Source organism: Cimex lectularius, unplaced genomic scaffold (genome assembly GCF_000648675.2).
Source record: "Cimex lectularius strain Harlan isolate CLEC.00 unplaced genomic scaffold, Clec_2.1 scaffold130, whole genome shotgun sequence".
Taxonomy (NCBI): Eukaryota; Metazoa; Arthropoda; class Insecta; order Hemiptera; family Cimicidae; genus Cimex; species Cimex lectularius.
In genome coordinates this window covers 1135652-1163158 of record NW_019392755.1, presented here as the reverse complement: position 1 = coordinate 1163158, position 27507 = coordinate 1135652, and the positions used below count along the sequence as shown (strand labels likewise).

Genomic DNA, 27507 nt, shown 5'->3' with positions numbered 1-27507 from the left:
GTTCGATCTGTTTATTATTGGATACTCCAAATCTAAGGTCTAATGTGGAGGTAAGACGAAATTTTAGTAAAAATTATAGACTGATTCCTTGATAAACAAAATTTACTAATGAAGACGTTAAAGAAAAAAAATATTTTCTCAAAATCATTAAATGATCTGTTTAATTGTATGGTGAACTTAAACTTGTCACTTTCTAAATTATCGGCCAAATGTCAAGACAAAATGCAATTTTCCTAATTTAAATCATGGATGGATTTGTTCATTAACAAAAATTTTATACGAATCATAGAGCGATTTCTTGACTAATCGCTTAATTAATTGAAGTTAAGACGATAAGAAAAAAAATCATCTTAAAATCATCAAATGATCACCGTGAATTGGCTAGTTGACCAATATTCTTAAATAAAAACTATTGATCAAATATCAAGTCCAAATGACATTTCTCTAAATCTTGATTTGAATATGTTTAAATATCTAGTAAATCAAAATTTCTAATAAATGTTGGTCGGATAGTTGAATTGAAATTTTCCTCAAATCATAGGATGATGTGGTTATTATCAATGGTAAAGCAAAATGTTTAAGTACTAATAAAATTTTGGTCTAATATGAAACTTCTCATTATAGTTCCGATATAACTATATCGAAATTTTAGTCAAATTATAGATTGATTCCTTGATCAGACCAAATTTAGTAATGAAGTCGTTAAAGAATAAAATTACTTTCTCAAAATCATTAATTGCCTGATGAACTTAACTTCTTATTTTCTAAATTATAGGTCAAATGTCAAGACAACATGAAATTTCCTAAATGAAATCGTGGACGGATTTGTTGATAATTGATTAGTAAACCAAAATTTTACAAAAATCATGGAGCGATTTCTTGACTAATCCTTTGATAAATGAATTTCTGAAAAGTGGTAAAATTATCTTCTATTTTTTCTTTATTTTGTAATTTTCAGTAAGAATTTTGACGAATTTGCCGTTGATGCTGACGGCAAAATTCCTCGGGCCTCTAGAGTTTTCGTCGTCGATCTCTAGCCTCTCCGAGCCGTCTGGAGTCCACGTGGGGCCGTGAGGAAGGAGGAGCCCCGAGCGACCGCATAACAAACGGCTGGAGCCGATTGGTCGTCCTCGCCTTCCGATTGGCCGGCTTCTTAGTCGACGTCCCGCCTCTTTTCAGATAACGCGGCACAGGCTTGGCCGTCCGCCTCGTCGGATTGGCCCCGGCCGATGGATCCGCGTCTCCCATTGGCCCTCGTCGTCCGACGCCCGCTCGACTCCACGTGGATCCGCTTTTCACCACGGGGAAAAATGTGTGGGAAGTGTTGTCGGGGGTGGGCGCCGAGGCCGGTAATCAGGGTGGTTCGTAGGGGGTGGCGGGGCCCTTGATACGGCTGCCATATTTGTGCAAACCGACAGGGGGATGAAATCAGTGGGGTGAGGGATCGGCCGAGGGAGACGGGGAGAGAAATAGACGCTCTCCCGGCCGTCGAGGGGAAAATTCGAGAGACCTTTTGTGTTATTCTGGAAGAGGGGCGGTGTATCGGGGGTTGTAGAGACGGGGGCGGCCATTTTGCACCGAGCCACGGCTTCGATTTTTTTCACCGGGGAAGAAGTGCGTGCTTGTCGGGCGAGTGTTGTGCCGGGGGTGGGGCGAGCGCCTCTCGCCCGCTTCAGTCCGACACCAGACACCGAACCGGCGACACCATCGCCCTACAACCTGAACCATTTGGATTACGATCGCCGTCAACACCGCCGCCGTTATTATTCTACCATTTTTATTGTGCCGTGCTTTTCAACCTCATCCGCTCTGCATGAAAGGAGATACTGTGCTGTGAGTGTGCAAGTGCCCCAGTGTGATAAGTGCCCCGTGCATCTCGATAGAGATGTACTGATGTAACATGTACCCGACAGCAGGAATGAATGCCGCCGCAGCAGCTGCAGCAGTCGCAAGGCATCCGGTAAGTCAATAAATTACCGATGAATCTTTCGACAAACGCGTCCCATCAAATTCACCATCTTCAACGCATATTTCACCAAATTACTTCCATGATTTTATGATATTCCTTCGTAATATACGCATTTTTAGTTTGAAAATAGTTGATCCGGGTTGTTTTGTATTTTTTCCGTTTTGGAGTTGGACAGGATGAGCGGAATTCGACCGATTACCCGTCATCCCACCATTTTTTCGTTTTAGAGTTGGACAGAATGAGCGGAATTCGACCGATTACCCGTCTCCCCACCACGGCTCCGGGCCGGTCGTGCCTCCTTCAGAAGAGCCGTTACGGTTCAAAAACTCAAAAACCGGCGCCGACCCGTTTCAACAATGTCTCTTTTATTCAAAATTAACAAAAATTAAACAAGAAAAACAAACAAAAACGCTCAAATGAAAAAAAAGTAATTCTATTATAACCAACGTGTCCAAGAAACGCCATTCCGCGTCTGCCATGCGGTCTTTTAAAATTCCCGACCGAAAGTTTAATTAGCAATTCTTTAAAAACGAATTTTCCCTCCGATTTTATTGTAAATTTGTTTGTAGTTTGGTCGTTTTTCTGCTCATCTTTGTTGTCTTGGCCCGTCAGACGCCTTCGTTTCATCGCCATCTTCCATGCTTGTTCGGAACGGCGAAACTGGGCGGACCAAAATGTTCGGTAACGACCAAACTACAGGCTCATCACCCAATAGTAATTTTATTGACTGCTATATAATTTCATAATGATCCCTTCGAATTTTAACAAACGTAGAACCATCCTTTTACCAACTGGACCGGTGGTTTGCGCATTGCATAGGTTATGTATATGTTAATAGATTGTAACATATAACAAAAAGGAAAGACAATACAGAAGGATTTTACCGTCTATGTACCCGTTTGATGTGGCTGCCAAAGGGTCAGAATCACTTTTCAAAGTTTTTTTTTCCATAATATTCATATTTAAAATTCAATACGCTGTACGGAGATTCGAACCCAGAACCATCAACGTGGTCAAATACGTCCTATAAAGTAATTCCATCATACATAATTAAGCTCTCATGTACGACAGGAATTACATTACTTTTTGCTTTTGATTCCATTGTCTTTAAATTTATTGAAGTTAGGTCGTTTTATTATCGTTTCGGTATGGCATCAGGCATCTTCAATGAGGCTACGGACCAAAACTGCGAGATAGAGGGACCAAATATGTTCCGAAACGTCTTAACTTCAGCATATCCATTAGGTTGTACCACAATTTAAGTACCAGCTACGTTATTTCTTACGGTCCCCTTTATGATCGTTTTGGAAACAATATACTTAGGCAAACCCTGTGTTTATTTTCAAAAGATACAATTTTTATATTGTTGGTATTCTATGGTGGCGGTTGTGTATTTGCATAGGTTAGGCTATATGTTGGTAAATAGTGAGATACAATAAAAAAAAGAAAACATAATAATGTCATCGAATAATATACATATACAACATATTAATACTACATGCAGAATGACTCTAACGCCCAAATACTCGTTCTTTGTTGAGGTCGAGGGGTTAAGGACCTCTTTCCAATATTTTTTTTTACATTATTCATAATTAAAATTACATAGGCTATGTATTTGAACCCAGACCGACAGCATGGCAAAATGTGTCTTGTAAATTACTTCCTGTCATACAGGATGACTTTAACGTTCTTTGGATGATGCCAATGACGGATCAGAACCATGCCAAAAAAAATTTCTTGTATTATGATCAGTTAAAAAGCAATGGACAATGCTGGGATTCGAACCCAAAACCGGCAGCTTGGCAAAATTAATTCTTTAATGTAATTCCTGTCATACATGAGACTTTAACGTCCTTTGGATGTCACGGGCGACGTCAAAATCACTTTTCAAACGTTTTTCATATTGTTATGTATTAAAAACGCCATGGACCATTCCTGGATTCGAACCCAAAACCAGTGAGTCGGATAAATAAAACAATGTAAATAAATTGCATGAAATGACAAGAACATACATTATCAGACATAGTACTCAGAAATTCAAAATGTCCCCACAACAACATTTTTCTTTTTTTTCTCAGAAAGTCGTTTTCAAGCTTTACCTTGCCTTTTTTTAAATTGTAGTTGCTTTCTGCCATAATGTTTTTCTGTGTACTTGTGATGTGATCACATCTTCTATGTTAAACATTTAATAAAACATTTTCTGCCTTGATGAACTTTTTAAGAATATAGTAAAAAGAGTGGAATACAGATGACTGTTGAGATTGTTAAGTGGGAAGACAGATGCACCTGAAAGAGCCCTGCCTCGTGAGAAACTTCCTTAAGGTTATGGGCTAATAGGCCGTGTCAAGCTGACAGTGTCTTTTGTCTATTGTACTTCTCCCCCCCCCCAAGTCGAATTAGCAAGTGATCTGGTTTGAAATTTCAAAACGTTTTAATTAAAACGGGTAAATCGATATGATCTGTATTGTGTCATGATGATAGTGCTAATGAGCGGACCAGGTGATGTTAGAGGTTTAATCTACCCTTTTCTCAGATTTTGCTAGATTTTGAATGAATTTAAATACTGCACGTTGTGTAAAAAAAATTAATTTCTGCTTGGGGTTTTTTTTTAATGTCGAACGTGCCTATATCAGTTCAACCTTGGTAAGGCCACGGTATGTCGAGCTTATCATCGCTGATCAGCGTTTTACGTTGGTGGAAAAAAATCAGAATCGGAACGAAATCTCATTGGTGATTTCCTGGAGGAGGAACTGATCTATCGGGGCTTGATAATGAAGCATCAGATGGCTTGAGAGGACTTGTTCTTGATTATTCCGGCAAAGATCTCTTTTTTAATATAAAGTCTTTTTAATACTTCCTTCCTGGCATTTACCGTCCTGGTCTGCCTCTGTGGAGCTTCAATTTTTTCTTTGATTTAGATTTTGACTTTTATGCAACGCAATTTTTTGCAATTTATATATATATTTTTTAAATGAAAAAGATTATATTCTTGATTTAGTGGTGTTCCTATTCTTGGTTTTTCTCTTGTAATTGGCGTTGATTCTTCTGTAAACTAACCAAATATCGCAATTACCAAAAAAAGTAAAAAAAAAATTCAAACAAATTTTCTCATGAAAATGTTTTCTGGTGCTTTCTTGCCTTTTTATTTAATTTTATTCAGTGTGCTCGATAGTACTTGCCAAACTTTAAGTTGTCATACTGTCAAGTTCAGCTTCAAAAGGGTCTGACTCGGTTGGGCCGGTGAATTAGTTCTTGTCAGCAGGTTGATCATTTCATCACGTCCCAGTTGCTGATAAGTTGGGGTTAAAGTCCTGCAAGTACTTGGCAAAGGGTCTCACGGTCTAATTTACCTCTGTACCAGGAAGGGGGATTTACATTCTTTGAGGGGGGTGCATTTTATGTTTGAAATGAAGAACAAAAGAGGCTCAGGGGAGGCGAAACAGCTTGTAAAGATGCCAATAATTATTTTGGCATCTATCCGATGATCTGGTCGGCCGCAGAATTAATTCTGAGCCGTTTCGGGAACGAGTCGACGAACCGTTGACAGCAATTTGATAGAAACGTGTATGGCCTATTCTCGCTGTTTTGTTGGAATAGAATTAGAGCCTAAACTCTTTAAAAATTTTATCTTTCTTTTTAATCAATCAGGCAAATTTGTCCTTGTACTGAAGAATAGTTTTTTTAATTGGGCTTTTACGGTAGTGAAAGAACTTCGAAGCTTGATTGAAATTTAAGTCGTTAATTTGGCAAACTGGATAGTTCATTTTTCTATTTAACTATTGAAATATGAAGGGCTGAACGATGATGAACCAAAATTTGGATTGCGAAATGTAAGTGTATCATTGATGTACTTTAAGAGCTTTGATTTTCGTCTAAGTGCTTTTGATACCAACAGTACTCCACGGAATCCAGTGTGGTCGAAGTACTTTGTTCAATGGTAGATCGTCATAATCATGACAGATTTGGGTTAGTACAGAAGTTCTATTTGTCCAGGTTTTCTGTTCACTAGTAGTATGCCAATACTTATTTGAAGATTCCATGTCAGTTCTGTGTCTAGGTATAGCCCATCTAGTATTCAACTGTCGGTATGTTCTTTTTGCTGACGTACATTGGAGGTTGACTGTTTTCTCAAATTCGAGGCGATGCTATGTAGGGATTGGGTAGTGTATCGAGGTCTTCAGCAGTAGGATGGATTGAGATGTTCTTATCTTTTCAAAGATAATTTTGAAATATTTTAGTCCCACACTTCAAGGAAGGGAGGAAAAAACCGCCAATCCCTTTACAACCGCCAAAGGTTGTTTTACGCCAATTAACCACAGCTTAAGAAAGGGAGGGACGTGGGCCTAAATTAGCAGTCCTGGGGGGGGGGGCGAAATCCGCCAGCGGATGAGCGAGCCCTGCTCAACTGGGCTATATTTAGCGATGTGAAGGGAAGAGTGGCAGAGTGGGCGGCGTGAAGTGGGTTCTCAGGCAGTTGAGCTCCCTGCCCCCGCTGCCACGCCGGATACCCACCCGGCGGATATAGTGATAGAGCGAGGTCCTCGTGGCCAGAATCGCCTACCGCACCCAGCCCCTCCTCCTACGCGGCAATTAACGTCTTTTCAACGCCGGGATTTTTCATTTGGACTAAATTGGACACCAAGCTGTTTGCAAGGAAGTAGTTTTGTCTTGTGTCGAGATGTATTAGATATAACCCTTGTTAGGAAAATTTTGAATGTGCTCCTATTAAAGCTTTATTGTAAATAGCTTTTGTAGTTCGGTCGTTTTCGATTAATCATGTTCGTCTTCGTATTCTGTCTTTCTTTTGTACTGTCTTGACACTAGTTGGAAGATATGCGCGAAGCTGAAGGATATGCAGACCAAATGATCGGAAACGACGATATTATTAATTTATTCCCTATATGCCGACTTAGGTTCTAGTTAATCAGTTAAACTTTTCAAATTTTGGAATAATAATTGCTTCAGCAAGTTTGTATAAAATGATATCGAGCTGTTCCTGCATACTGGACAATCGGAATATCTCACTGAAGAAGGAAAATGTTGAATCGAACCGGATTAACTCATATGTGGAATGTACGTTTCCGAAGAACGGTCATCGTTGATGGCGTAGTACACAATACGATTTTGGTAATAGAGAACTACAATAAAGCAGGAGTTATGTGAAAGCCAATATGTGCAAATGTCAAAGTCATGTACAATCTATGACTAGTGGCCGTCTGTATATTTTTTAGTCAGATCTACATTGTTTCATTTCGATAGTCATACACACAAAATTTCTCTGTTGTGTTTATGGTTAGGATGGGGACAAAGTTTGACAATTATTCGTCTGGCCCTTTTTTATTGTGAGATGGAATAGAGCGGATATTCGATGGACTGGTCCTTTCCGTTCCGTATGGCTAAAACCATCAAAGTTTACCAACCTGCAGGCCCCAATATAACATTATTTCCAAAAATTAATCGAAAATATTTATAAATATGTTCGGCTTGCGTTATTTTCAACTGGTCCACAACAGTGATACAAGGCACTGCAAACGGAGGGCAGAAGTGAAAGACCAGGCAGAGATTAAAGGGCGATGAGGTCTTGAGGTCATCGTTGATGGCATATTGCAGACAAGCTTCTGCAGTATGATAGATTTTGGAAGTACAAAACAACAATAAGGCAGGGGTTTTGTAAAAGCAAATGTGTTATACATATGAATAATTCACAATTACAGTGACCGACTGAGTATTTTGGGTTCAGATCTGCCTTGTTTCATTTCGAAAGACATACACACAAACCTTCTCGATTGCATTTATGGTTAGTAAGGGACAAAGTTTGACAATTATTCATCTGAGCTTTTTTGGTTGTAAGATGGGATAGAGTGGATGGATATTCGATGGTCTAGACAGACTAGACTAGACTAGACATTACTGTTCCGTTCTATGACTAAACGATCAAGGTTCATCAACCTGCAGGCCAATATTTACAAATATATTCGGCTTTCGTTATTTTCAACTGGTCATAACCCTGACACTATGGCACTGCAGGTAGAGAACCAGTTCTTAGTAAAATAGTTCTCTCAGAGAGAGAGAGAGTGAGAGAGAGAGAGAGAGAGAGAGAGAGAGAGAGAGAGAGAGAGACAGACAGACAGACAGAGAGGATAGAAGGAGAAGACTTTTAGACATACATTTATTGCATTAATATTTCGTTACTTGTTTAATAGAAATATTGAGTATTATTAGTTACCAAATTTACAAAATGTATAAAAAAACGTAGTAAAATGAGAGAAATAATGCAAGGACAACAACGTTGACCATCTATAGATATCCTGTAATTCCCCACCCTCACTCCCAATATTATCTATGTCGGAAATATTATTCTCGAGTTTTCCCTATTTCATATTTGTTTTCAATACGCCAGTATCAAATATCAGGGATTTTGATGTTCCTAGAGATTGAAGGAATTATAAATGATCTTTGAGAATGGGTTAGTCGAACAAACAGAATAAAATGGAAGGAAGAGGCGTGCCAATGCTCGAAGCACCTTCTGCTTTCTCGACACATGTGAAAGGCGGATTTTAGTCGTTGATCCATTATTTCCCGAAGGAGTGAATTTCTCGCCGGTCACAATCGACGTTTAGGAGGCATCCAGGTGTAGGACGGTGGGTCAGAATGGGTCGGCCTTAATGGCCAAGGAGGCGATCAACCGGAAAGGTCTCTTTCAGTCACGCTTCGCTCGTCGCTCCCAAAGAAAACCACTTTGGGCGACTTAACTAAAACCGAGTTGTATCCCGTGAAGGAGTGGGTCCACTTGCCCTTATCAAGTCCCCGCGATGACTTTTTCTCTTCCCGCTCGTCTAACGACTACGTCGAATCACGGCACGCTGTCGTAAAACCTCGCCTTTTTCTCTTATTGGCACACATAAAAAACCTTTTAACAAAAGAATAGAAGAATCGGAGCTACCGTTACACAGACGGATGTGGCGATTTTATGCGTTCCGAAGATTGGAAATCCATGTGTCGCACTGTTAAATATCACTTCTGAACTGACTCTTCCATTATTTTTACATTGTCATTATTTTATCTCTTTTTATCCAAACCAAGTACCGAAGTACTGTGAGTAAATATACTCACCATGATGATCATGGATAAACGTGAACATCATGAGATATTATTTACTACCATTAGCCATACTGAACAGAATTGTGACCAATTCTCGGAATATCCATTTTATCCAATCAAAAGTGTTCAGACGACGTCAAACTGCGTCACCAAACTAAACAAAAAAATTAAATGTTCACAAAACATACAGCGGCTATGTGGACCAATACGATAATAGATTATAAGATGATACATTATTTCAATTAATTATTCGTTTTATCCAAGGTTTTAGTTGAGATATCTCACGAGGGTGATTCGAACCCACGACGTTCCTATCCTAATAAGCCGCTACTCTAACTCGTGACTTCGATACACTGGGACACTAACTCATCATCTCAACCTACAACCTTTTGAATTATCCCTCTTTCTGCCATTTTTCATATATCGAGTAATCAGCATTCGATTCTCAGCTTATGAAATAGCCACGTGGGTTAGTATCGCGCTCGTGACACTAACTTTTTCTTCTCAACCAAGACCTTAGATAAAAAGAATAATTAATTGGCATAATAATTATGGGCAATTATAACCTCTAAACATATGTGGATTATTATACATTAATTTGTATAATAAACTTGTCCTTCAGTATTAAACTCGAGTTAAGTACTCATGACCGTATTCAGACAACAAACTGAAGTGTGAACAATACAAGACTATACTCGATTTTAACAAAAGACTGGTCAATACGAAGTCTTGAGACCAAGGTCTATCGTGCGGTTGAACACTATGACTTCAAGATAAGCTCGATAATCGATCCCACACGTTGAGCACCAAATGACTAGTTAAGCACATATCTTCCGGCTGCAACGATTGTTGAAGAATAACACTAGCCGAATAAATTTGTAATATTGAGAGATTTTTTGGGGGTCTGCTGGGCCTATAGTTTGGTCGTTTTGTTCTACTTATCATTTAGCTTCCTGCCACACTCACCCAGGCAGACCAATATTGGCCACCCGCACCATCGGAAACGACGAAACTAAATTCTACCTGCGAGCTTTTCAGGCTTGCTTTTTCAGTGCGATGCCTGTGGTGTCCAGATACCCCCGTATGCAGAAATAACTGGTTGATAGTATTTCTTACGTATGCGTAGAAACTTCTAATATTTCAACTGTTTAATTGATTAACCAGAACCACCAATTTAACTTATTGCTGCACAAAATTATAAAAAAACGACTAAGTTATATTTTTGACATGCATGATGTTCAGTGTATGTACATGTAGGAGAGTACGGGTGAAAAAATAAATTATTTTGGGTCTAGTTGTTTGACTCACAGCATAGTGTTCAATTTAAAGCTGAAAGTATTGTCTTGTGGTTTCTGATCCTCGCCTCCTTACGTGCCTTGCGGTCGGACGTTAAGCCTTTCCCGAATGAAACACGTTCACTTTTTTGCTTAGTGTTCTCTTCGTTTCGGGCATTCGTCTTTTTAAACTTTTCAGTTTTTAGACGGTTTTGTTATATCTGTCCGAATTTATCATATTACAAGGCGTTTGATTAGGGCCGGTGACATGTGTGAGAAGGGACAAAGGCTCCTTGTATGTTTAATGAAAAGGATCAAGGGAGGCGCTTTGAATATGAGGGTCGAACACCCTTTCCAGCAGCCACCCCGCAAACGCTCCCCTTTTCAACCCCCCCCCCCCCTTGTACCAGTAATGAATAAAGGCTTCCCCGAAGCCTAATTATCGGCGGAGTACAATTGAAAAGGGCGGAGGAGGGTCGGGGATATTAGCTGTGGGTAATCTGCAGAGTGGAAGTCCTTTCCCGACCCTCTAGGTAAACCCTTTGGGCATTTGCACCCTTATAATAGTTTGAGGCTTTCCATGGAGCCCCGCATGAATATTACATTCCAATCTAACTTGTTTTGATGGACCCTGGAGAAATTCATGGCGGACCCTACTTTCATTGGCCGGCTAATAAATACAGTGAAACTAATCCAACAATTAGTAACACATCAGTTACTTTTAAAGGGTTGGTAATCAAAGCTGCGCCCTGTTTGATTTCATGCGACTGGTAACAAATCTACATAGTCGATACTCCATTTATCATAATTGTTGAACTATTCAACCTCTTAGGGTATTTTTAAATCTCAACCGTTAACTTCTCTCTGAGGCCTTATTATTTTTTTTAGAACTTCTCTTATTTATTTTTATATTACGTCTCCCCTCATCAACCTGAAGTCGTAAAGCAAGTTTACGACCCATGTTATAGGAATCGAATAACTCTGCGAACTGGAAGAAATTATTTTTAAAGCTCATAAAAATCCTTTTTTATTGGCCCAGATAAACTCGAAAGCGAGTCTCACATGCTAGTCAATTTATAAATTAATTGCATGGCCAAAACGAAGTCCACTACAACAAAAATTTAAGGGTTTTTTGTTTAATTTTAAGACTCGAGTTTGACACTTTTGAAGTAGTAATTTTTTAAATACTAAATTCAAACTACGATAAAATTTGTAGATCGTTGCATATCCCTACTTATCTGAAGTACAGGTTTTAAAAGATTCGAAAAAACTTAAAAATGATTGTTTTACACGATGTATTTGTGTATTTGCACAGTTTTCCTATAAATTCCACCAATAAGAACTCTTATGTTTAACTTGATTGACATTTAAAGCTGGTTTTAATTATTTTCTAGATTAAAGGGTTTTATTTATAAAATCCCATTAAGGGGATTTATACATTTTAACGTTTTTAACTTGTGATTTAGTTGATAAAAGAAGCGCATAGAATTCGAGAAGTGTATAATAAATAAATATAAATGAGTCAGAAAAATATTACATTATTACATTTAGTCATTAAATTTGCCATAGAATAGTACACACAATTAATTTTTTTCTAATTTTTAGGTGGGTATAGTTAAATTTTAGAATTTTTGTAAAAATGCATTTGTCTGCAATTCTTTACCAATTTTAACAAAGGTAATGATGGTTGGAGTTTATTCTTTGTAAAAATATTTTTCCACTTTCCTATTTCCATTTAATTAACGGAAAGCTTTACATTGGATTTTGCCAACACAAGCTTTTATATTACAATTAAGGTTTTTAGTTGAGATAAAAAAGTCAATGGCACGAGCGGGATTCGAACCCACGATCTTCGGCTAGATACGCTGCTGCTTTACCACTTGAGCTATCGTGACCTCGATCCACTCGGACACTAACTTCCCATCTCAACCCCACCTGTTGAATTTTCCCTCCTTTTATGTTGAGCAAGCCAGGCATTTATAACCGATTTTAATTATATTGTGAATTTAAGGGTTCGTCAAGTCCTTTTAAAAAGCAATTTTATATGTTTTAACGCCATAGTATTATTGTATAACTTTAACAAATGGAAACAATTGAAATACGAAATATGGATACAATATAAATTTTCATGTGACAGGTAGATTTTTGTCTGACCTAGTAAATTTCATGGATTGATTTGTCATTCGGATTCTACGGATATTTGTTAACTTTTGGCATTTTGTCTTCACAGGAGCCTGTTTTGCCTTCTCTGTCTGACAAAACGAGCGATATAGGCGGACTTTGGCTTGGAAGAACGAACTTCAATATAATTACGGTTTTGTAGTTTCGCCGACTCCTGTAATCTTGGTCTGCGAATCAGATCATTCAGCACCATCTTGGATTGTCATACGCTGTACGACATTTTGCCATTCTCGCTGGTTGGTCTATCCGGTAGAAAAAGCCAGCGAGAAGGGGCGAACCATGATGATAGCAAGTCTCTCTCAAAGATGTTGGTCCCTATGGAGTTGTCAGACCTCGTTCGGCATTTGGGACCTATTCGGTGAATGGTTTGTGCGTTTTTTGACAATCGGGTCTGATTGATACGTTTGTGGCTTTGTATTGTTTTTGTTCTGTCTTCGTCAATTTTGGGTGTGTTTTTCTCTGTTTGTCGAAACGTGAATGTCAGACCAGGTCTCAAACTACAGTCTCATCACCTCGTTTCCTTTTGATTCTTTTGCGTTTTGTGCCATCGCGACTCGATATTTTAATTACTGGCCGGTTTTCAACACACATCGAATTAGCGTGCCCCTCGACGTCTACTGTTTATGTTGATTGATTTTTTAGCGGCGACTCCCTCGAGTAATTGCGTGCGATAATCTTTGTTCCCCGTGACGTATAATTACACGGGAAAGGAAATTTGTGTTACGAAAGATCGGATTCAGTACAATTAGCCTCGGTCCAGTTATCGCGATACTGCAACTTCCTTCCAAATCGGCCAAACTGAAGAAAATATTAAAAATCCGCCCGGCCACTGAGCTAAGGGTTGGAAAGAGGGTCTTTTCGCCCTGAAAGTTCAAGGCTTTCGAAATTGCCTGAGGTCCTTGGCATGACGGCAATCCACAATTTTATGCCGTACCCTGCCCGTGTAGGCAAATATCCCATTGTCCCTCAACCGGACCCGATTCGAGTAAAGCCCGTCTACCTGCTTTTGGCCTGTCACTTTTATTGCCACGGGCTTTATAAAGGGCGTGTCGAATTCCAACCTTCCTAAAAATCAGGTATTTTCCAGCCGGCGCAGGGATAAGTTAGGCTCTTTTTCAAATAAAACTTCCCATTGGAGAGACAATAAATAATGCGTTCTGAGATCGAACAGAACGAACTTTATATTTCGAACATCCTGGAAAATGAATAATGGATGTATGAATACGTCTTTATATATATACATATATATATTCTTTTTTTTACGACTGACTTTATTAAAAGAATCCTCAGTTTCGGAATGCACAATCTTTACGGTCAATCTTTAATACTTAGCTGATTAACAATTCAAAAATAATTAAGTAGAAGAAAAAAGTAACTAATCCATTATATTTCGTGATCCGATTGACCAAATAATTTCACTTAATTAATCTTTATGTAAGGTATTGGTTGAAATGAAAAAATTAATGTCACGAGCGGGATTCGAACACTCAAATGGTAGAGCAGCGGCGTATTTAGCTGAAAGTCGTGGGTTCGAATCCCGCACGTGACACTAACTTTTTCATTTTAACCAGTACCTTACGTAAAGATTAATTAATTGAAAAAATTACGAATGTTCACCTTTTAATATCATTTTAGTTCGAAAAAATTATATGGTATATAAGCCCCGTCCTCGGGGCTGTGTTATAGAATCGCTACACTGAATACAAAATTGAGTTCCATTTTGTACCTGATTTATGATTAGACTCATAAATCTTGCATAGAATCGTTCAAACCGTACTCTACGTCGAGTTATGACATATCTAAAATCCACTCCTGGGGAAACAAGAACAAAATTAATTTACGATTGCTTCCATTTGATACAAAGAAAATGAGTGGGATATATTGGAGTGTACAATTTTCGCTGTATTTGTGGAACGTAATGAATTTTTTTAAAATAATGTTCCACTTAGGAAACAATTTGTACTGGATTGTCGAACATCTGGTTTATGCTTGTGTTCAGTGGGAAAATGGCCTTACGTGATTTAAGACGCTATCTTTGCCGTTACAAAGTGTTCTATGAACGCAGAGATTATCGGACAGGTGTCTTACCTGACCTCCGATTTCGCCTGTAGAGAACAATGCACAGGGGGGAAGTTTCGTTTTCCCAACGGCCGTATACTCGGTTTGGCAAGCGTCTCGGTTTATAAAAAGCTAAATAAAGTGGAAGATAATATCGTCTCTTTGAAGCAACGGCCAAATGTTTGAAGATTACATCGTGATTTATGCTTCTTTCAGCCGGTCGAACGCCCTTCCCTGTGTTTATTCAATGGTGTCGCAGTAACAGACCGACTGCCTCGGGGGAAGGGCCCCCTTTAGAAAACCGATCCGTATCGAATTTGGTTAGGGACAATGGGCTGTTTTTAGAAGGGTGGATTCCATCCGTGTCGGGGCTGCGTGCCGCATGGACGAGATTTTCCCAGAAAAACTTCATTTCCCTTCCAGTTCGAATGTTGTTCGTTCAATAAATTTGAAGTTATAGCCTTTTAACGGTCGAGTGACACTTGCCAAACAACGAATTATTCCGTGCATTGTTGAGAGGTCTTTTGAGGACTGAGACTAATAAATTAGGCCCGTTTATGCGGTCGTTTTCAACATCTGACAGGCCTGCACGATAGTCAAAAGTGAAATTATCATTCCCAAACACACTAACACGTTCTAACACCTAAATAGATCGTTTCTTTAAGATAAAACCGATCCAAGCTGGCCTCCAACGAAAGGAGCCTTTTTGTTTCCATCCATTATACTGTTGACCTGCCGTCGAAACATCCTAACTCCAATCCTAACCAAGCTACCAGCATTTTGCTCATCGAAGAATAGAGCAAGATATGGAAAATGAAACTGAACAAAAGCCCTGTCCACGTCTATATGTTTATAACAAGGAACTGCCGACATATATACAGGTTACATACTGGTTTAAGGCTGACGTGGAATCCATAGACAAGCCTCAAGCGACAAGAACTATACAGGGACTTGGAAAATGTGAAGGACTGAAATAATGTACGACTGTCAAGAACAAACTAAATATGTACAAAACATAACTTCGATTTGGACATATGTACCAATGCTATGGGGTACCGCCAAGCCAATTAATAACAAACGAATCCAAGCATTCCAATCAAAAGTACTAAGAAGAATTCTCTATGTTCCTTACTACACCTCTAACTTCACTATCCATAATGACTAACAATTCCCTTCGTTAAACCCGAAACCTCTTCGCCATTAATCCGGCAACAAATTAAGTGCCAGTATTAGATGGCTTCATATAACACGTGTACTCCGGGGTGCAGTGCCAGCACTGGCTATAGTGTTAGTGTTATTTTGGTGAATTTTTAGGGATAGAGGGAAGGACAAAAAAATCCAGGGGAACTGTGGGAATCGAACCAACGAGCGCAGGCTCTTTGCTAACCTCTCGGATACCGCGGTTTACAGAACCTCTATTAAATTATTGAATAGCGCTATACCTTTTATAGTCTTTCTTTAACATATACAATTAGTATAGGCGATAAAAACTAGTAGTTAATTACAACCCAAAAGTTTTTTTGTAGTTTGTTCATTTGAACGAGATATTATGCGTAAACCACCCTGGTCGCGCGGTCAGCATGATTATCACCCTTACATGCTACGTGGTACACGGAAGAAACGGACGACATGTGGTTAGTGGTCTTTAATTCCCGCCGAGTCTAATGCACGCGTCATATTCTAACCGAAAACGGAAAAAGACGTAGCAATTTGGGGGAGAGGAGCTGAGCGGAACAGAGCGGAACCTTGCCAGTAATTGGGCGTAATCTTCCAACCGTAAAACAGAAATACCTAAACACCTGGCTGCCGACCGACCCAGCCTCGTCCCACTCCATTATTTATTCGGCCGAGAAGTCATTAGCACTTCGTTTGATCAGTTTCTCCTCTTGGCACCAAATGACACTCGAGGGGGAGTTAATTGCGGCCGGTTTCCGGCGTTTTAGCCGAGCCATGCGTTTAAGAGGGTGAATTTGATCAGGAATGGCATGCGATAAAATTACTCTTTAAACACAACCGTATTTATAATTAAGGTTAATTTCATACAAAAAAGAAAGGGGTTTTAACAAGTGTACAATAGTTATTGAAATTACCGGTTGGCCTTTCGTGCGGGCAAGGTTTTCTGGACCAAATCGTGACGGTGTCGACCGCATGTAGACTTAAAACACTGCTCACATTTCGTTCTTTTGCAAAGTCCGCTGTTCAAGTGGGCTGGGATATCGTCAACCGCTTGATCTGCCCATAGGTATTCTCGGTTCCGACTTGGTTCGCTTGTTCTTCTATTGGATGACACGCTTGTTCAACTGTTGTTTCTTTGTGCATAAAAAATGAGCTTACACACTGAGAAATCATACCTCTTACTCGAGAATAAAAAAATCCATTGTTCTCTTGCTTTTGTAGTTCTGAAGCACCTTGTAGATAAGTAAGAGGTTGGGAGAAGCAGTTTTTTTAAATGGCCCATCCTTTCACCTCTACAGAAAACACCCGGTGGCTAAATTCTACATGAAGAAATGTCCGCGTTTTTGTCAGAATCCTTGAACACACTAATGCCAGTTGCTGCCTGACGTGTTCGGCAACGGATACAAGCCCGATACAATGTCTAGGTCGTGGGCTGAAACAATTACATGCGGGAATGATTGACACGGGGCGTAATGTTGTAGTTGTTCCAACGCGATTTCTCCCGGCGTAACATATGCAAATGCGTACACGGCAGCGGCCGGCGCAATATGGGTCGTTTTTCAAACGCCTCACCTACGCCTGACATCTATTAAATATGAATTATTCAAGGTTTGTCAGTCATTGTCAAACTTAGCCTTTTTATTTTATTACGTTTTTTCTCTTTCCCAATAGAGGGGTACACGGATTGTAAATTGTACACGTCGTTCTGAATACGAGGAGGTCGTATGTCGGGTTTTTATTTCTGACATTTACACGCACACATTTCTCCTGTCGTCTCCTAAGTGTTAGGAATAATGTTGATAAGTAGTTGGTAACATGATCGTGTGTTGCGGATAGTCATAAAAAATGAGCCTACTAAAATCATATTTTTACTATGTTATATGACACGTGTTTTATATATTACCCTGTTAAAAAACAACAAAAACGCATTTATTTTTACGTATTATTAAATATATTTTATAATTTTCAATTATGCTACATGAATTTTTTAAGACAGTCTTTTTACATTTATAAATTTGTTGTTGTAGTTTTGTTTTAGTTTTACGTTAAATTTTTTGGGCGATTCGGGATTTTACACCCATCATCCCATCATATCCATATACATTTACCTTACTTAAAATATCTTACAATTAATTAAGGTTTTTAGGTGAGATAAACAAGTCAATGGCACGAGCGGGATTCGAACCCACGATCTTCAGCTAGATACGCCTAGTAAACCTTAATTTATTGTAAGATATTAATTGGTCAAGCGGACCACGAAATTAGTTTTTGAAAACTTACTTAAAATGTTTTAAAATTATATCTAGCTTTACATTAAATACAGCCAAATTTAAAAAAAATAACTGTATGTAATGGTGATGGATGTAAATTCCCGAACGTCCAAATCCTTTTTTAAAGTAAAATAAAACGGAAAAGATATTTTAAAAAACCGTATTTAAGTTTAAAAAAACCCCAAATTATGATATATTTTATGTTTTTAGACAAAATTGTCAAGCAGCCCAAACGTTGACATTTTTAATTTTTCGTATACTTTGACATTCTAATGTACAAAGCCTTATTTATAATATTTTTTTATCGTTTGAGTAGATTTAGTAGATAGTAGTGAATTCATGGTGAGTATTTGTGTTTTGCTGTCTTACTCCATTTTTGTGTTGTTTTATCATCCTGTATGGATAGTTTTATTTTTTCATTATTTTTACACCATTCCTGAATAGGCGTAATTTATGATAAATATTAAGAATAAAATGAACATATTTATTAATATATTTAACAAAAAAAAGGAAATTAAGGATGTCTACACATCGCAATAAAGTCCTGAAGTTAATTATTTTAGCCATGTTCAATAATTACCTAGAAATAATGATAATTGGTTAAAAATAAAAATAATAGGTTTTCTAAATGTTCAATGAAAGAATATTCAGACAGGAGAAATCAAATTCACCTTTTTAACGCAGCGATATCCTGTTTTGGATGGATCAAAATTGTTTTGCCGCCTAGTAAAAAATACGCGATTATTTGATTATACGTGATTATAAAAAATCACAATTTTTTCCTTAATATTGCTTTGTCAGAATGTTTTATGATTTGCTTTAGTAAACTAGGTACATCATGCATGTATACATGTTTTGTTATAAAGCAGCATAACCTGCTATAAAATCGTCAGCTAGTTTCATTGAAATATTTGTTAAAGTGGAATGTCGTCAAATATTTCATTTTATTTTTTGTCTTTCCACAGTTTGATGAAGCTAGATGGTTTCTTGATTTTTTCCCTGGTCACAAAAGTTATAAATCCAAAAGTATTTCTTTATGTGCAGGAGTGCGTCCGGTCAAGGATTTTAAATTTAACAAGGAACGAAGGTGTTAAAATTTTTTTTAAACTTCTTTATGTATGCGCATGTTCCTTTTCCGGAATAGTTGAGAGACGATCCTATATTGTTGATATAACTCAAATCCTTTGTATGTATTTCCAATGTTTGTTTGGTTAAAATATTGGAACAATTCAGAATGATGTCCGGCCTGATGATTCCTCGACCAGCATTCTGACTGCTTTGTTATCTGACACGATAGCCGTGTCTTTATTTTTATATCTTTCGTTCAGATAAAATTAATCGTTCAATTGAGTTAACTTCCGCTTGTGTTCCATTCCTGCCACTGTATCTTCTCTCTTTCTGGACAAGATTGTCCCTCCTTTAACAGAGGGGGACCATTTCATTTACCCTCTTTTTTGTAGAGGCCAGGTGGGCCCGGAAGTTCGAATTGCTCTTGGAATTATGATTCTTAATATCACTAATCATTCTATCATGATTCATCAGAACAAATATCACTCGCAAAGTTATGTGTACTAGCTATTCTACCTTCTTCAGCCAATGTCTGATTCTATCTAGGTTATTCAGTACAATTAATAAATCATACGCTAACAAAACACAAGGAAAGGCAATCGAAAACAACAAAACTACTGAAATTTGACCCCGCAGACCCGAAGAGGAAATTTCACAAAACAAATTGGTGAGATTTCTTCTTGAAGTTTTTATAATCTTACTATAATAACTTCGTTCAATGTTAGCAATTAGCGGTTAATTAGCAGTATATATGTTTTATTGTGAGTTTTCCTGGACCATGAGTGGTGATGAACCTGTAGATTGGTTGTTATGGTCTAACGCGTTTACACTTTAAGCCATCTTCAACGTGTTTTATTTTCCTTAGCCGACCTTACAGTGAAAATGTCGAAAGGCTTCTGTCAGACCAAAATTATAGGAAACGACCAAGCAACGCGAGGTGTTTCCTTGAAGTTTCGGCCGTGTAACCTTCATTACGGGCCGGATTTGTTGCTAATTGGAAGGCTCGTTTTCATTAAGTGGTCTGGCCAAATTAGCCGATTTCAAAAGATTGTTCCAAAAGGGTCTCACTAAATAGGTAAATGAGGTCGTCGATCTAATTTCTACGCGGTTTACGTTTCCAACACTTTCCCCCTTCCCGTTCTCTAGACAAGGGCCATGACAAGGTTTAAAGTAATTTCCGTCGAGAGTCTAGGTTAACCGCATCTCGAGTCAGTAACGCCTGGGAAAGGATTAACATTTTCAACAATATTTAACCATTGGAGGAAGGAGTCTGCGAAGGACAGGGAGAATTGTACTCAGTATTGTGTGTTTTGAAAATCAACAAGTACGATTTGCTGAGTACTATAAACAACTTTTGAAATTTTATAAAAAAGAGTTTTTTTGCTGTCCAACGCTCACCCTTTCTCGGACAACCCCTTCGGCAAAGTTTGCAGATTTTCACCCGGTTTAACTATTCTCCAGAGGGGAAGAACGTTAATAAGATGGGGCTGAATGGCTGACGCTATTTTAATTCGGAGGCAGTGCCACGATGGGTATTAGCGTGGAAATGTGCGGTCTCCCCGGCCATTAACTAAGGAGAGGAAGGGGCGCAAAAATCTGGCCGAAGGAGGGAGCCAAGCCTACGCCTTGAATGTAAAGCAGTCTGAAATGGAGAAGCAATTGTATGGGAAATTCCGGAGGAGTTTGTGCTGGAATACTAATACAGACGTGGCGGAGGTCTCCCCTACGGAATCACAATGTTCTTCTGACTGATTTTTTAAAGAGGGGCCATTAAATGGTCTAGTCATTTTTCTGGTACGTTACTAAAACGGACGAAAGAAGGGTCGCAGCACGGCTCATCAGTCCTGTTAACTGCAGTTTTGATTGACTCCGAGTAACCGATGGTTTTTTCAGCATTACGCCATCACAAGGTTGAATACCACAAAAAACAAACTGGCCAACTAACTCATTTGGTTGAATAGCGTCCAAACATGCTAGGATCAGGATGGTCTAATAATTGTATCTATCACAATTTAATAAAACAACCATCCCAGTTAGGAAATAAGGATAATGAGATTTCTTATGATTTTTGCCATATTTTGTGTTGGGTAGACATAGGGAAAATAAAACACAGACTCTCTACCGAATATAGTCGAAATAGCGATTGAACCAAACTTGCAAGTATGATCAAGCACCACGCAGATCTAAACCAAATATCCTACATTGACGGGTGTTCATGCCATCTAGGTTTATCAATAAAAATAATGAACTATAGTTATAAAGTTATTCAGATATCGTGAGATGCGGTCGGGAGTGATGTAGGTTTCAGAAAAACATTTTCTTTATCGTGCCAACGTTTCGATCTTTTATTGAGATCATCTTCAGGGCTCAAAGTGTTTGTCTTCTGTGTAAGTGTGCCATCCTTGTGTGTCGTGTTGAGAGTGCCCATTATAGTTATAAAATCAATATTCGAAAAGTAGAAAATAAGAGAAGAAAAACAATCATACTTGTTTTGTCGTTTCCGATCATTCTAGTTTTTCTTTCGTCGTAGTCGCTCTATGACAGACTAGCGCTAGCTGTTAATGTTAATGTTACTAAATACATAGACTTATTAAAAAAATGCTTATGGTGGGTCCAACATCATAAGAAATTTTTCACGTTACTGTTATAATCATAGATAATCCATATAATCAAAGAAAAATATGAATTTTTGAGCCATTCTAGGCTTCTGTACTACTTTATTTAAATTAAAAGCTTATCAATCAATCTTCTCTGCACTTTATACGCGAAGAGGATTTTAAACTTGTATTTTACAAAAGAATGATTTTCATTGGGACAAATACGAGTAGATTTATGCCCGTCAGTATCATCATTGATCGTATCATTTCTCGTTGCTTTTTATATCACGCTTTTCATATAGCCTCTAAACATACGGATATCCTTTATATGATTGGCTCAATTTGAACATCACGGACAATAAGCGAGACCAAAACGGCCTTGAGCTGTGAAAACGAATGAAATAACAGCTCAATTTATGCTTTTTACAAGTCAAACTTTCAAAACGGTTGTTTGTAGAATTCCGACGACAGGGCAATACATTTCCATTTAGGTCCATTATCCGCTTGATAGTTCGGCTAATTCCGAGAGGAATATTTTTCTCGACTACTAGATTAAGAAATGTTCGCGTGTCGATAAAAAGTCACAAGCAGGTCAGTCTAATTCAGTCAATATTATACATATCTTTTCTAAACTGGAATTGGCATTAAGAAACTAGTTATACTCCAGTGTGCAGAAAATAAATGCAGTGGATAAAACGGTAGTTGTTATCGTTCATTTTTGTCTGGGTCTAAATGGAACATGGCAGATAACCCAGAATACATAGTGAAGGTATGTATAGGTTGAAAATATCAACTCTAGATAGATACACAGGTCTGTACTTAGACAGCCGATAGACACGAAATCCCATGGAAAAATTGGAGGCAATAATTTAACTTATGACTTCAAGAACTAAACATTTGATCCGTTCTAGCGTTCCATTTTAACCTTTCAGTCCTTCCTAAAGACTGTTTAATCCCTGTGTACAGTTGCCCGTGAGTAGAACCAGTATGCATCATTTAAGATTCGTACAGAAGACTTAAAACTGTCCTTTAACAACTCTGGAAATATGGAGTGGAATATTCCTTACTATGTCTCTGACATCATTTTCAACAATGAACTGAACATGTCAAACATTTCATGCTTCCCAAAGTTTTAGAGACTTCCTCGTCCATGAATCTTTGTCCATCAGTCCTCCGGGTGCAGTGTCACAATGCAACCATAAACAGACTAGAAAAAATAAATTGTAAAAAACATTTGCTTCACTTTAAAAGAACTGCATTTTTAGATATCGTTCATGATATTCATGAGGATCCTTATCACGTCTTTCCCCTCTCAGTTGCGAAATGTTTCTCTGCCTATTTAACGGCCACTGGTGTTTTTTCTCTCTCTTCGACGTGACAAGTTTAAATTTTAATAGAGCGTTTTAACCAGGGTGGCGCACGTTTTGCTATCTTGGCACACTTAGGGCTTTCAGCACTTGAGAGGTCGGCCTTTCATGGCGACGGCTTCAATGGCCTTTCTTCTCGCCTTGACTTCCTAATGATCTCATTTCATTGTGAATCCTCGAAGGGAAACTCTTTATTGTTATGTTAAACGCTTTTCGGTTTTATTTCATCGCGGTCCGTAAATATTTTCAATAAGCGCACTTCTAATTGGCGTGGTGCTTGTTCACTGCGCAAATCCTTTCTGGGTCGTTGCCAAAGCCAAACTTTCTTTGTCGATGTAGTCACAAACGTAGGCAATAATGTGGCCACAAAAGAAAAACTACTGAACTACCGTTTCTATTGAAACATTTGCATTAAATTGAATTCTATTCATCGAGGCAACTTTCAACACTCACTTGACCTTAACCAAGATAAAAAGGACTGATGACCAGTTGATCTTGTACGAGTAATCTACTGGCATTAATATTCAGAAGATTTTACCGATCCCGACTATTTTTGCCCTGCTAGCTAATAAATATCCTATCATACTGGTCCATCTTCGTTCTTCCTATTAGATATTATTTCTAAAAATTTGAATAACACATTATTCAAAATAATATTAAATTATGTATATGAGTTTGTAATTCATTAAACGTTCTAGTTTGATCCTGTGACCCGCCAGTAGTAAAAGGGCATATTATGGAGACAATAGAGCTCAAATGAAATGTAGCGAGAATATGCGGACCAATACGATAATGGACTATTAGACTAGTGACGAATACATACGGAAGGTTTTTATCTTAACCCGAATATTATTTATTATCAGATCGTCCTAGATCATCCTGGTCCTTTGATTCTAGCTCTTCCCATTCTTTATTAATTTAATTATTTCTGTAATAAACAAAATAAATAAATTAACATAATAAATACATGAAGATATACCGAAAATACGCGGACGATGTTGATCATGGACTGTTATAAAATGCTGACAAAAATACTTGGAAGATATTTATCTTAAAAATCGTCACGTTCCGTTCATTCTCGCTCTTTTTATTCAAAATTAATTTTCAAAATAAAAATCAAAACAAAAATATCACCCTACTTATTTTGTTAAGGGCGTTATATCAACCGTTTTTCGTCCTGTCTGAAGCAGTCTAGATAGGGCCAAACCTAAATACAGTGCGTAGACGTCTAATCGAGATATAGCGAAAGCAAGCAGACGAGGATGATCAAGGATGATTATAAACTGCAGGCAAAATTTTTTTTCGGGGTAGGATTCGGATAAGATAAAAAAATCTCTTGCGCATATTTATCAGCAGTTCAATCGCCCATGATCATCCTGGTCCGCCCATTCTCGCTACATCTTCATTACCTGTTCGCCCTGTTTCTCGTGGTTGACTTCTGGAACAAAACAAGAAGATAGTTGCATAATCGCAACGTTCTCTTCCTTCTCGCTTTTTTATACAATGATTTTTGATAATTAGAAAGTTATTATTATTTTATATATAGCTTTATAATAAAAAACGGATATCTGGAAAATAGATGGACCAGGATTATCTTGGAGTATTTTTTATTTGATCAATTTACGATCGATTTGGATGGAACATCCTCGATATATTTTTTGTAGCTTTAAACTTAATTAATCTTACTTAATTGTTGATTGTATATATATTGAAAAGTCCTTAAATTCACTAATTTCGTGGTCCGCCCGACCAATTAATATATTCCAATTAATTAAGGTTTTAAGTTGAGATAAAAAAGTCAATGACACGAGCGGGATTCGAACCCACGATCTTCGGCTAGATACGTCGTTGCTCTACCACTTGAGCAATCGTGACCCCGATCCACTCGGACACTAACTTCCTATCTCAACCCCACCTTTTGAATTTTCCCTCCTTTCTGCCATTTGTCAAATGTCGTGTAATCGGATTGGATTCTCGACGACAAATGAAATGGCCACGGAGTGCTTTAGTGAAGTATACTTCATTTTCAATCATTATATTCACTAATTTCATGGTCCCTTGACCAATTAATATATTACAATTAATTAAGGTTTTAGGTTGAGATAAATTCGGTTCGAATCCCGCTCGTGCCATTGACTTTTTTTATCTCAACTTAAAACCTTAATTAATTGTAATATATTGAGAAGGTTTATCTCCCCATGTGGAAATAATTAATTGCGACAGTGCGACAAGAAAATTTTATAAATGCTCAAATCCAAAGGGTTTCATATTATCAAGTCTTGGGTTATAAATTATTTATGTGTTTTAATGCCACCGCGATGAATTCATCATCTCAGTATTGTATTTAAATACCATTATTACTATTTAATAGCGAAATTATTTATTACGTAGCGTTAAAATTACATTTCCGATTCGACTTCAAAGGGTCGTTAAATTACTTCCCTCACATTATTCCATTTATGAAGTGATATCTATTGAATTGATTAAATAAGAGGTAGCCGATAAACCGTAGATTACCCTTGCAAATTAAGCAATATTACAATAGGTCGAATATGCCTCGGCCCGAAGCTTTCCCTCGTATAATTTCAAGCTGGTTTGAATTTACATTAGACGTTAATGAAACCGGATTCGTTTATTACAGCAGGAAATTCTTTTTTTGTTGTTTAAGAGTCCCCCTTTGAATCAAGCGTGAATGAAGACGATAAAAACTTCGTCTTCTTTTCCCTCCGGAATAAAGGGTGACGTTGCATTAGTCTTATCTGCCTCATTAGAAGGTACCCCCGGTATCTCTTAACATCTCTAAGCACTCTTCTGTCTGGGCTAATTGCTTAAAACGTTTATCGTCAGACACAACGTACAGCATGGCCACATTAAAAGGTGAAAAAAAATTGTATGTACAGAGACACACGCACGTTTTCTCATGCGATGGAATATTAAAATGTACCCGGCATCAATCCCATACAATGAAATATTCAAAAGCCAAGACGATTACAATGGGCCCGTTAAATATGAATTTTTGATTCCCTTTGGTACTTGAAGGTTAAAGAGAAATCAAGGGCGTTTGTAGGGGGAAGTGAAATGGGTAAATGACAACTTCTCCCATTGAATAATAGATAGGCGTAATTTGCAATTCTTATCTTGCTTGATCCGGATGGCGTCACGAGTGAAATCACGTACCACGTTTGGAATTTTAACGGAAACCGGGAAAACACAATGAGTACGTGGGTCCGCTCATTCTCGTTTCGCAACACCACGCGCTTCCATGGCGTGGTGACTTTAAACCTTTAAAAATTATACCAGTGTTGGTTTTATTTTCAATTATATCAGAAAATGTATTTTTAAAACTGATTTTTAACATTTTAGAATGTGATCATTAGCTTTCTGTAAATTATTCCTGGTACTGCATAGAGGACACCCGAGCTATTGAAACCGAGCTGTCTGCTAAGATGAAAAGACTTCTCAACTCATTCACTTGCTTTTCATAGTAAGACTTCGTCTTCAACTTTCAGAACATAATCGTGTGTGAAAAATTTGGTAGCTGTAGCGTTTGAGGCTGTGTTTTCTTTGATATCTCAGTTTTATAATAAGCGTGTTTATGTTTAAGTCGCTATGGACTCGCGAATATTGTTGAGAACAGAGGAGATCGCAACTGTTTTATACATGCTAGAAGAAAGGAAGCCTTGGGCGGTTAGGTTTCAGATGATGAGGGAACTTTGTCTGTTTAGGAGGTAAAATCACCCCAAAAAAGGAAAAGTTCTCTTACTTTCCCCTTTCCACCATGACGATGCAATAAAGTCAAACAAATAAACGTGAAATAATAATGACTATAGTAAAACAAAAAGGGGAACTGTGTGCAAACCATAGATGGCCATTGCGATTCTTCTTCGGAATGTTGGATCAAAGAGCTGCTAATGCTTTTTCCTTCATGGCATAGTAAAATGAGAGGAAATTATAAAAAGAAAAGAGTTTTTATTTAAACTCGCAAACGAGCTTACAAAACCTTATATTAGAAAAGGACATGAAATTCCAGCCTTGCCCAGGGGTTTGAACAACCTAATCATGGGTATACTATCCGATGGATGGCCACACAAGGCTACGAGAAATCCTCCAATGTTGGAAAAATAGCCAGTTGAGCATTCTGTGATAGGAGTCGTGACAGAAGTTAAAACTGTATGTGGAAACTGTCAACGACCCATATACAATAAACATTGCATTATGATGTCACGAATATTAATTTAAATTGCTATGCATGTATTGTACGTTTTAATTACATTCTTTATTTATTCTAAGTAATTCTAAGTTAAGTTCCTTTTTTCTAGTTCAACATTCAAATATTTCAATTTTAATTTTTACAGTTGTTTTTTTATACACATCTATATTATATTTATATAATAATTTTTTCGTACCTGTAGTAATCACAAAATTAACTTTTAAAAAATCATTAAC

The 27507-nt window shown here is 37.8% G+C and overlaps 1 protein-coding gene across 6 annotated transcripts in view; it reads left to right on the top strand.

The window, feature by feature from the left end:
- The first annotated feature begins 1638 nt into the window (after positions 1-1638).
- Positions 1639-27507, top strand: part of LOC106672153 (transducin-like enhancer protein 4) — a 146479-nt gene continuing 120610 nt past the window's right edge. For 2 of the 6 annotated variants that reach the window (XM_014403342.2, XM_014403347.2), the window contains exon 1: positions 1640-1960. In XM_014403342.2, coding sequence (XP_014258828.1) covers positions 1901-1960 — 60 coding nt within the window. In that variant the 5' untranslated portion in view covers positions 1640-1900. Of the gene's footprint in view, positions 1961-27507 lie in introns of all 6 variants that reach the window. The other 4 variants (XM_014403346.2, XM_014403341.2, XM_014403344.2 and 1 more) reach the window with 4 other exon arrangements.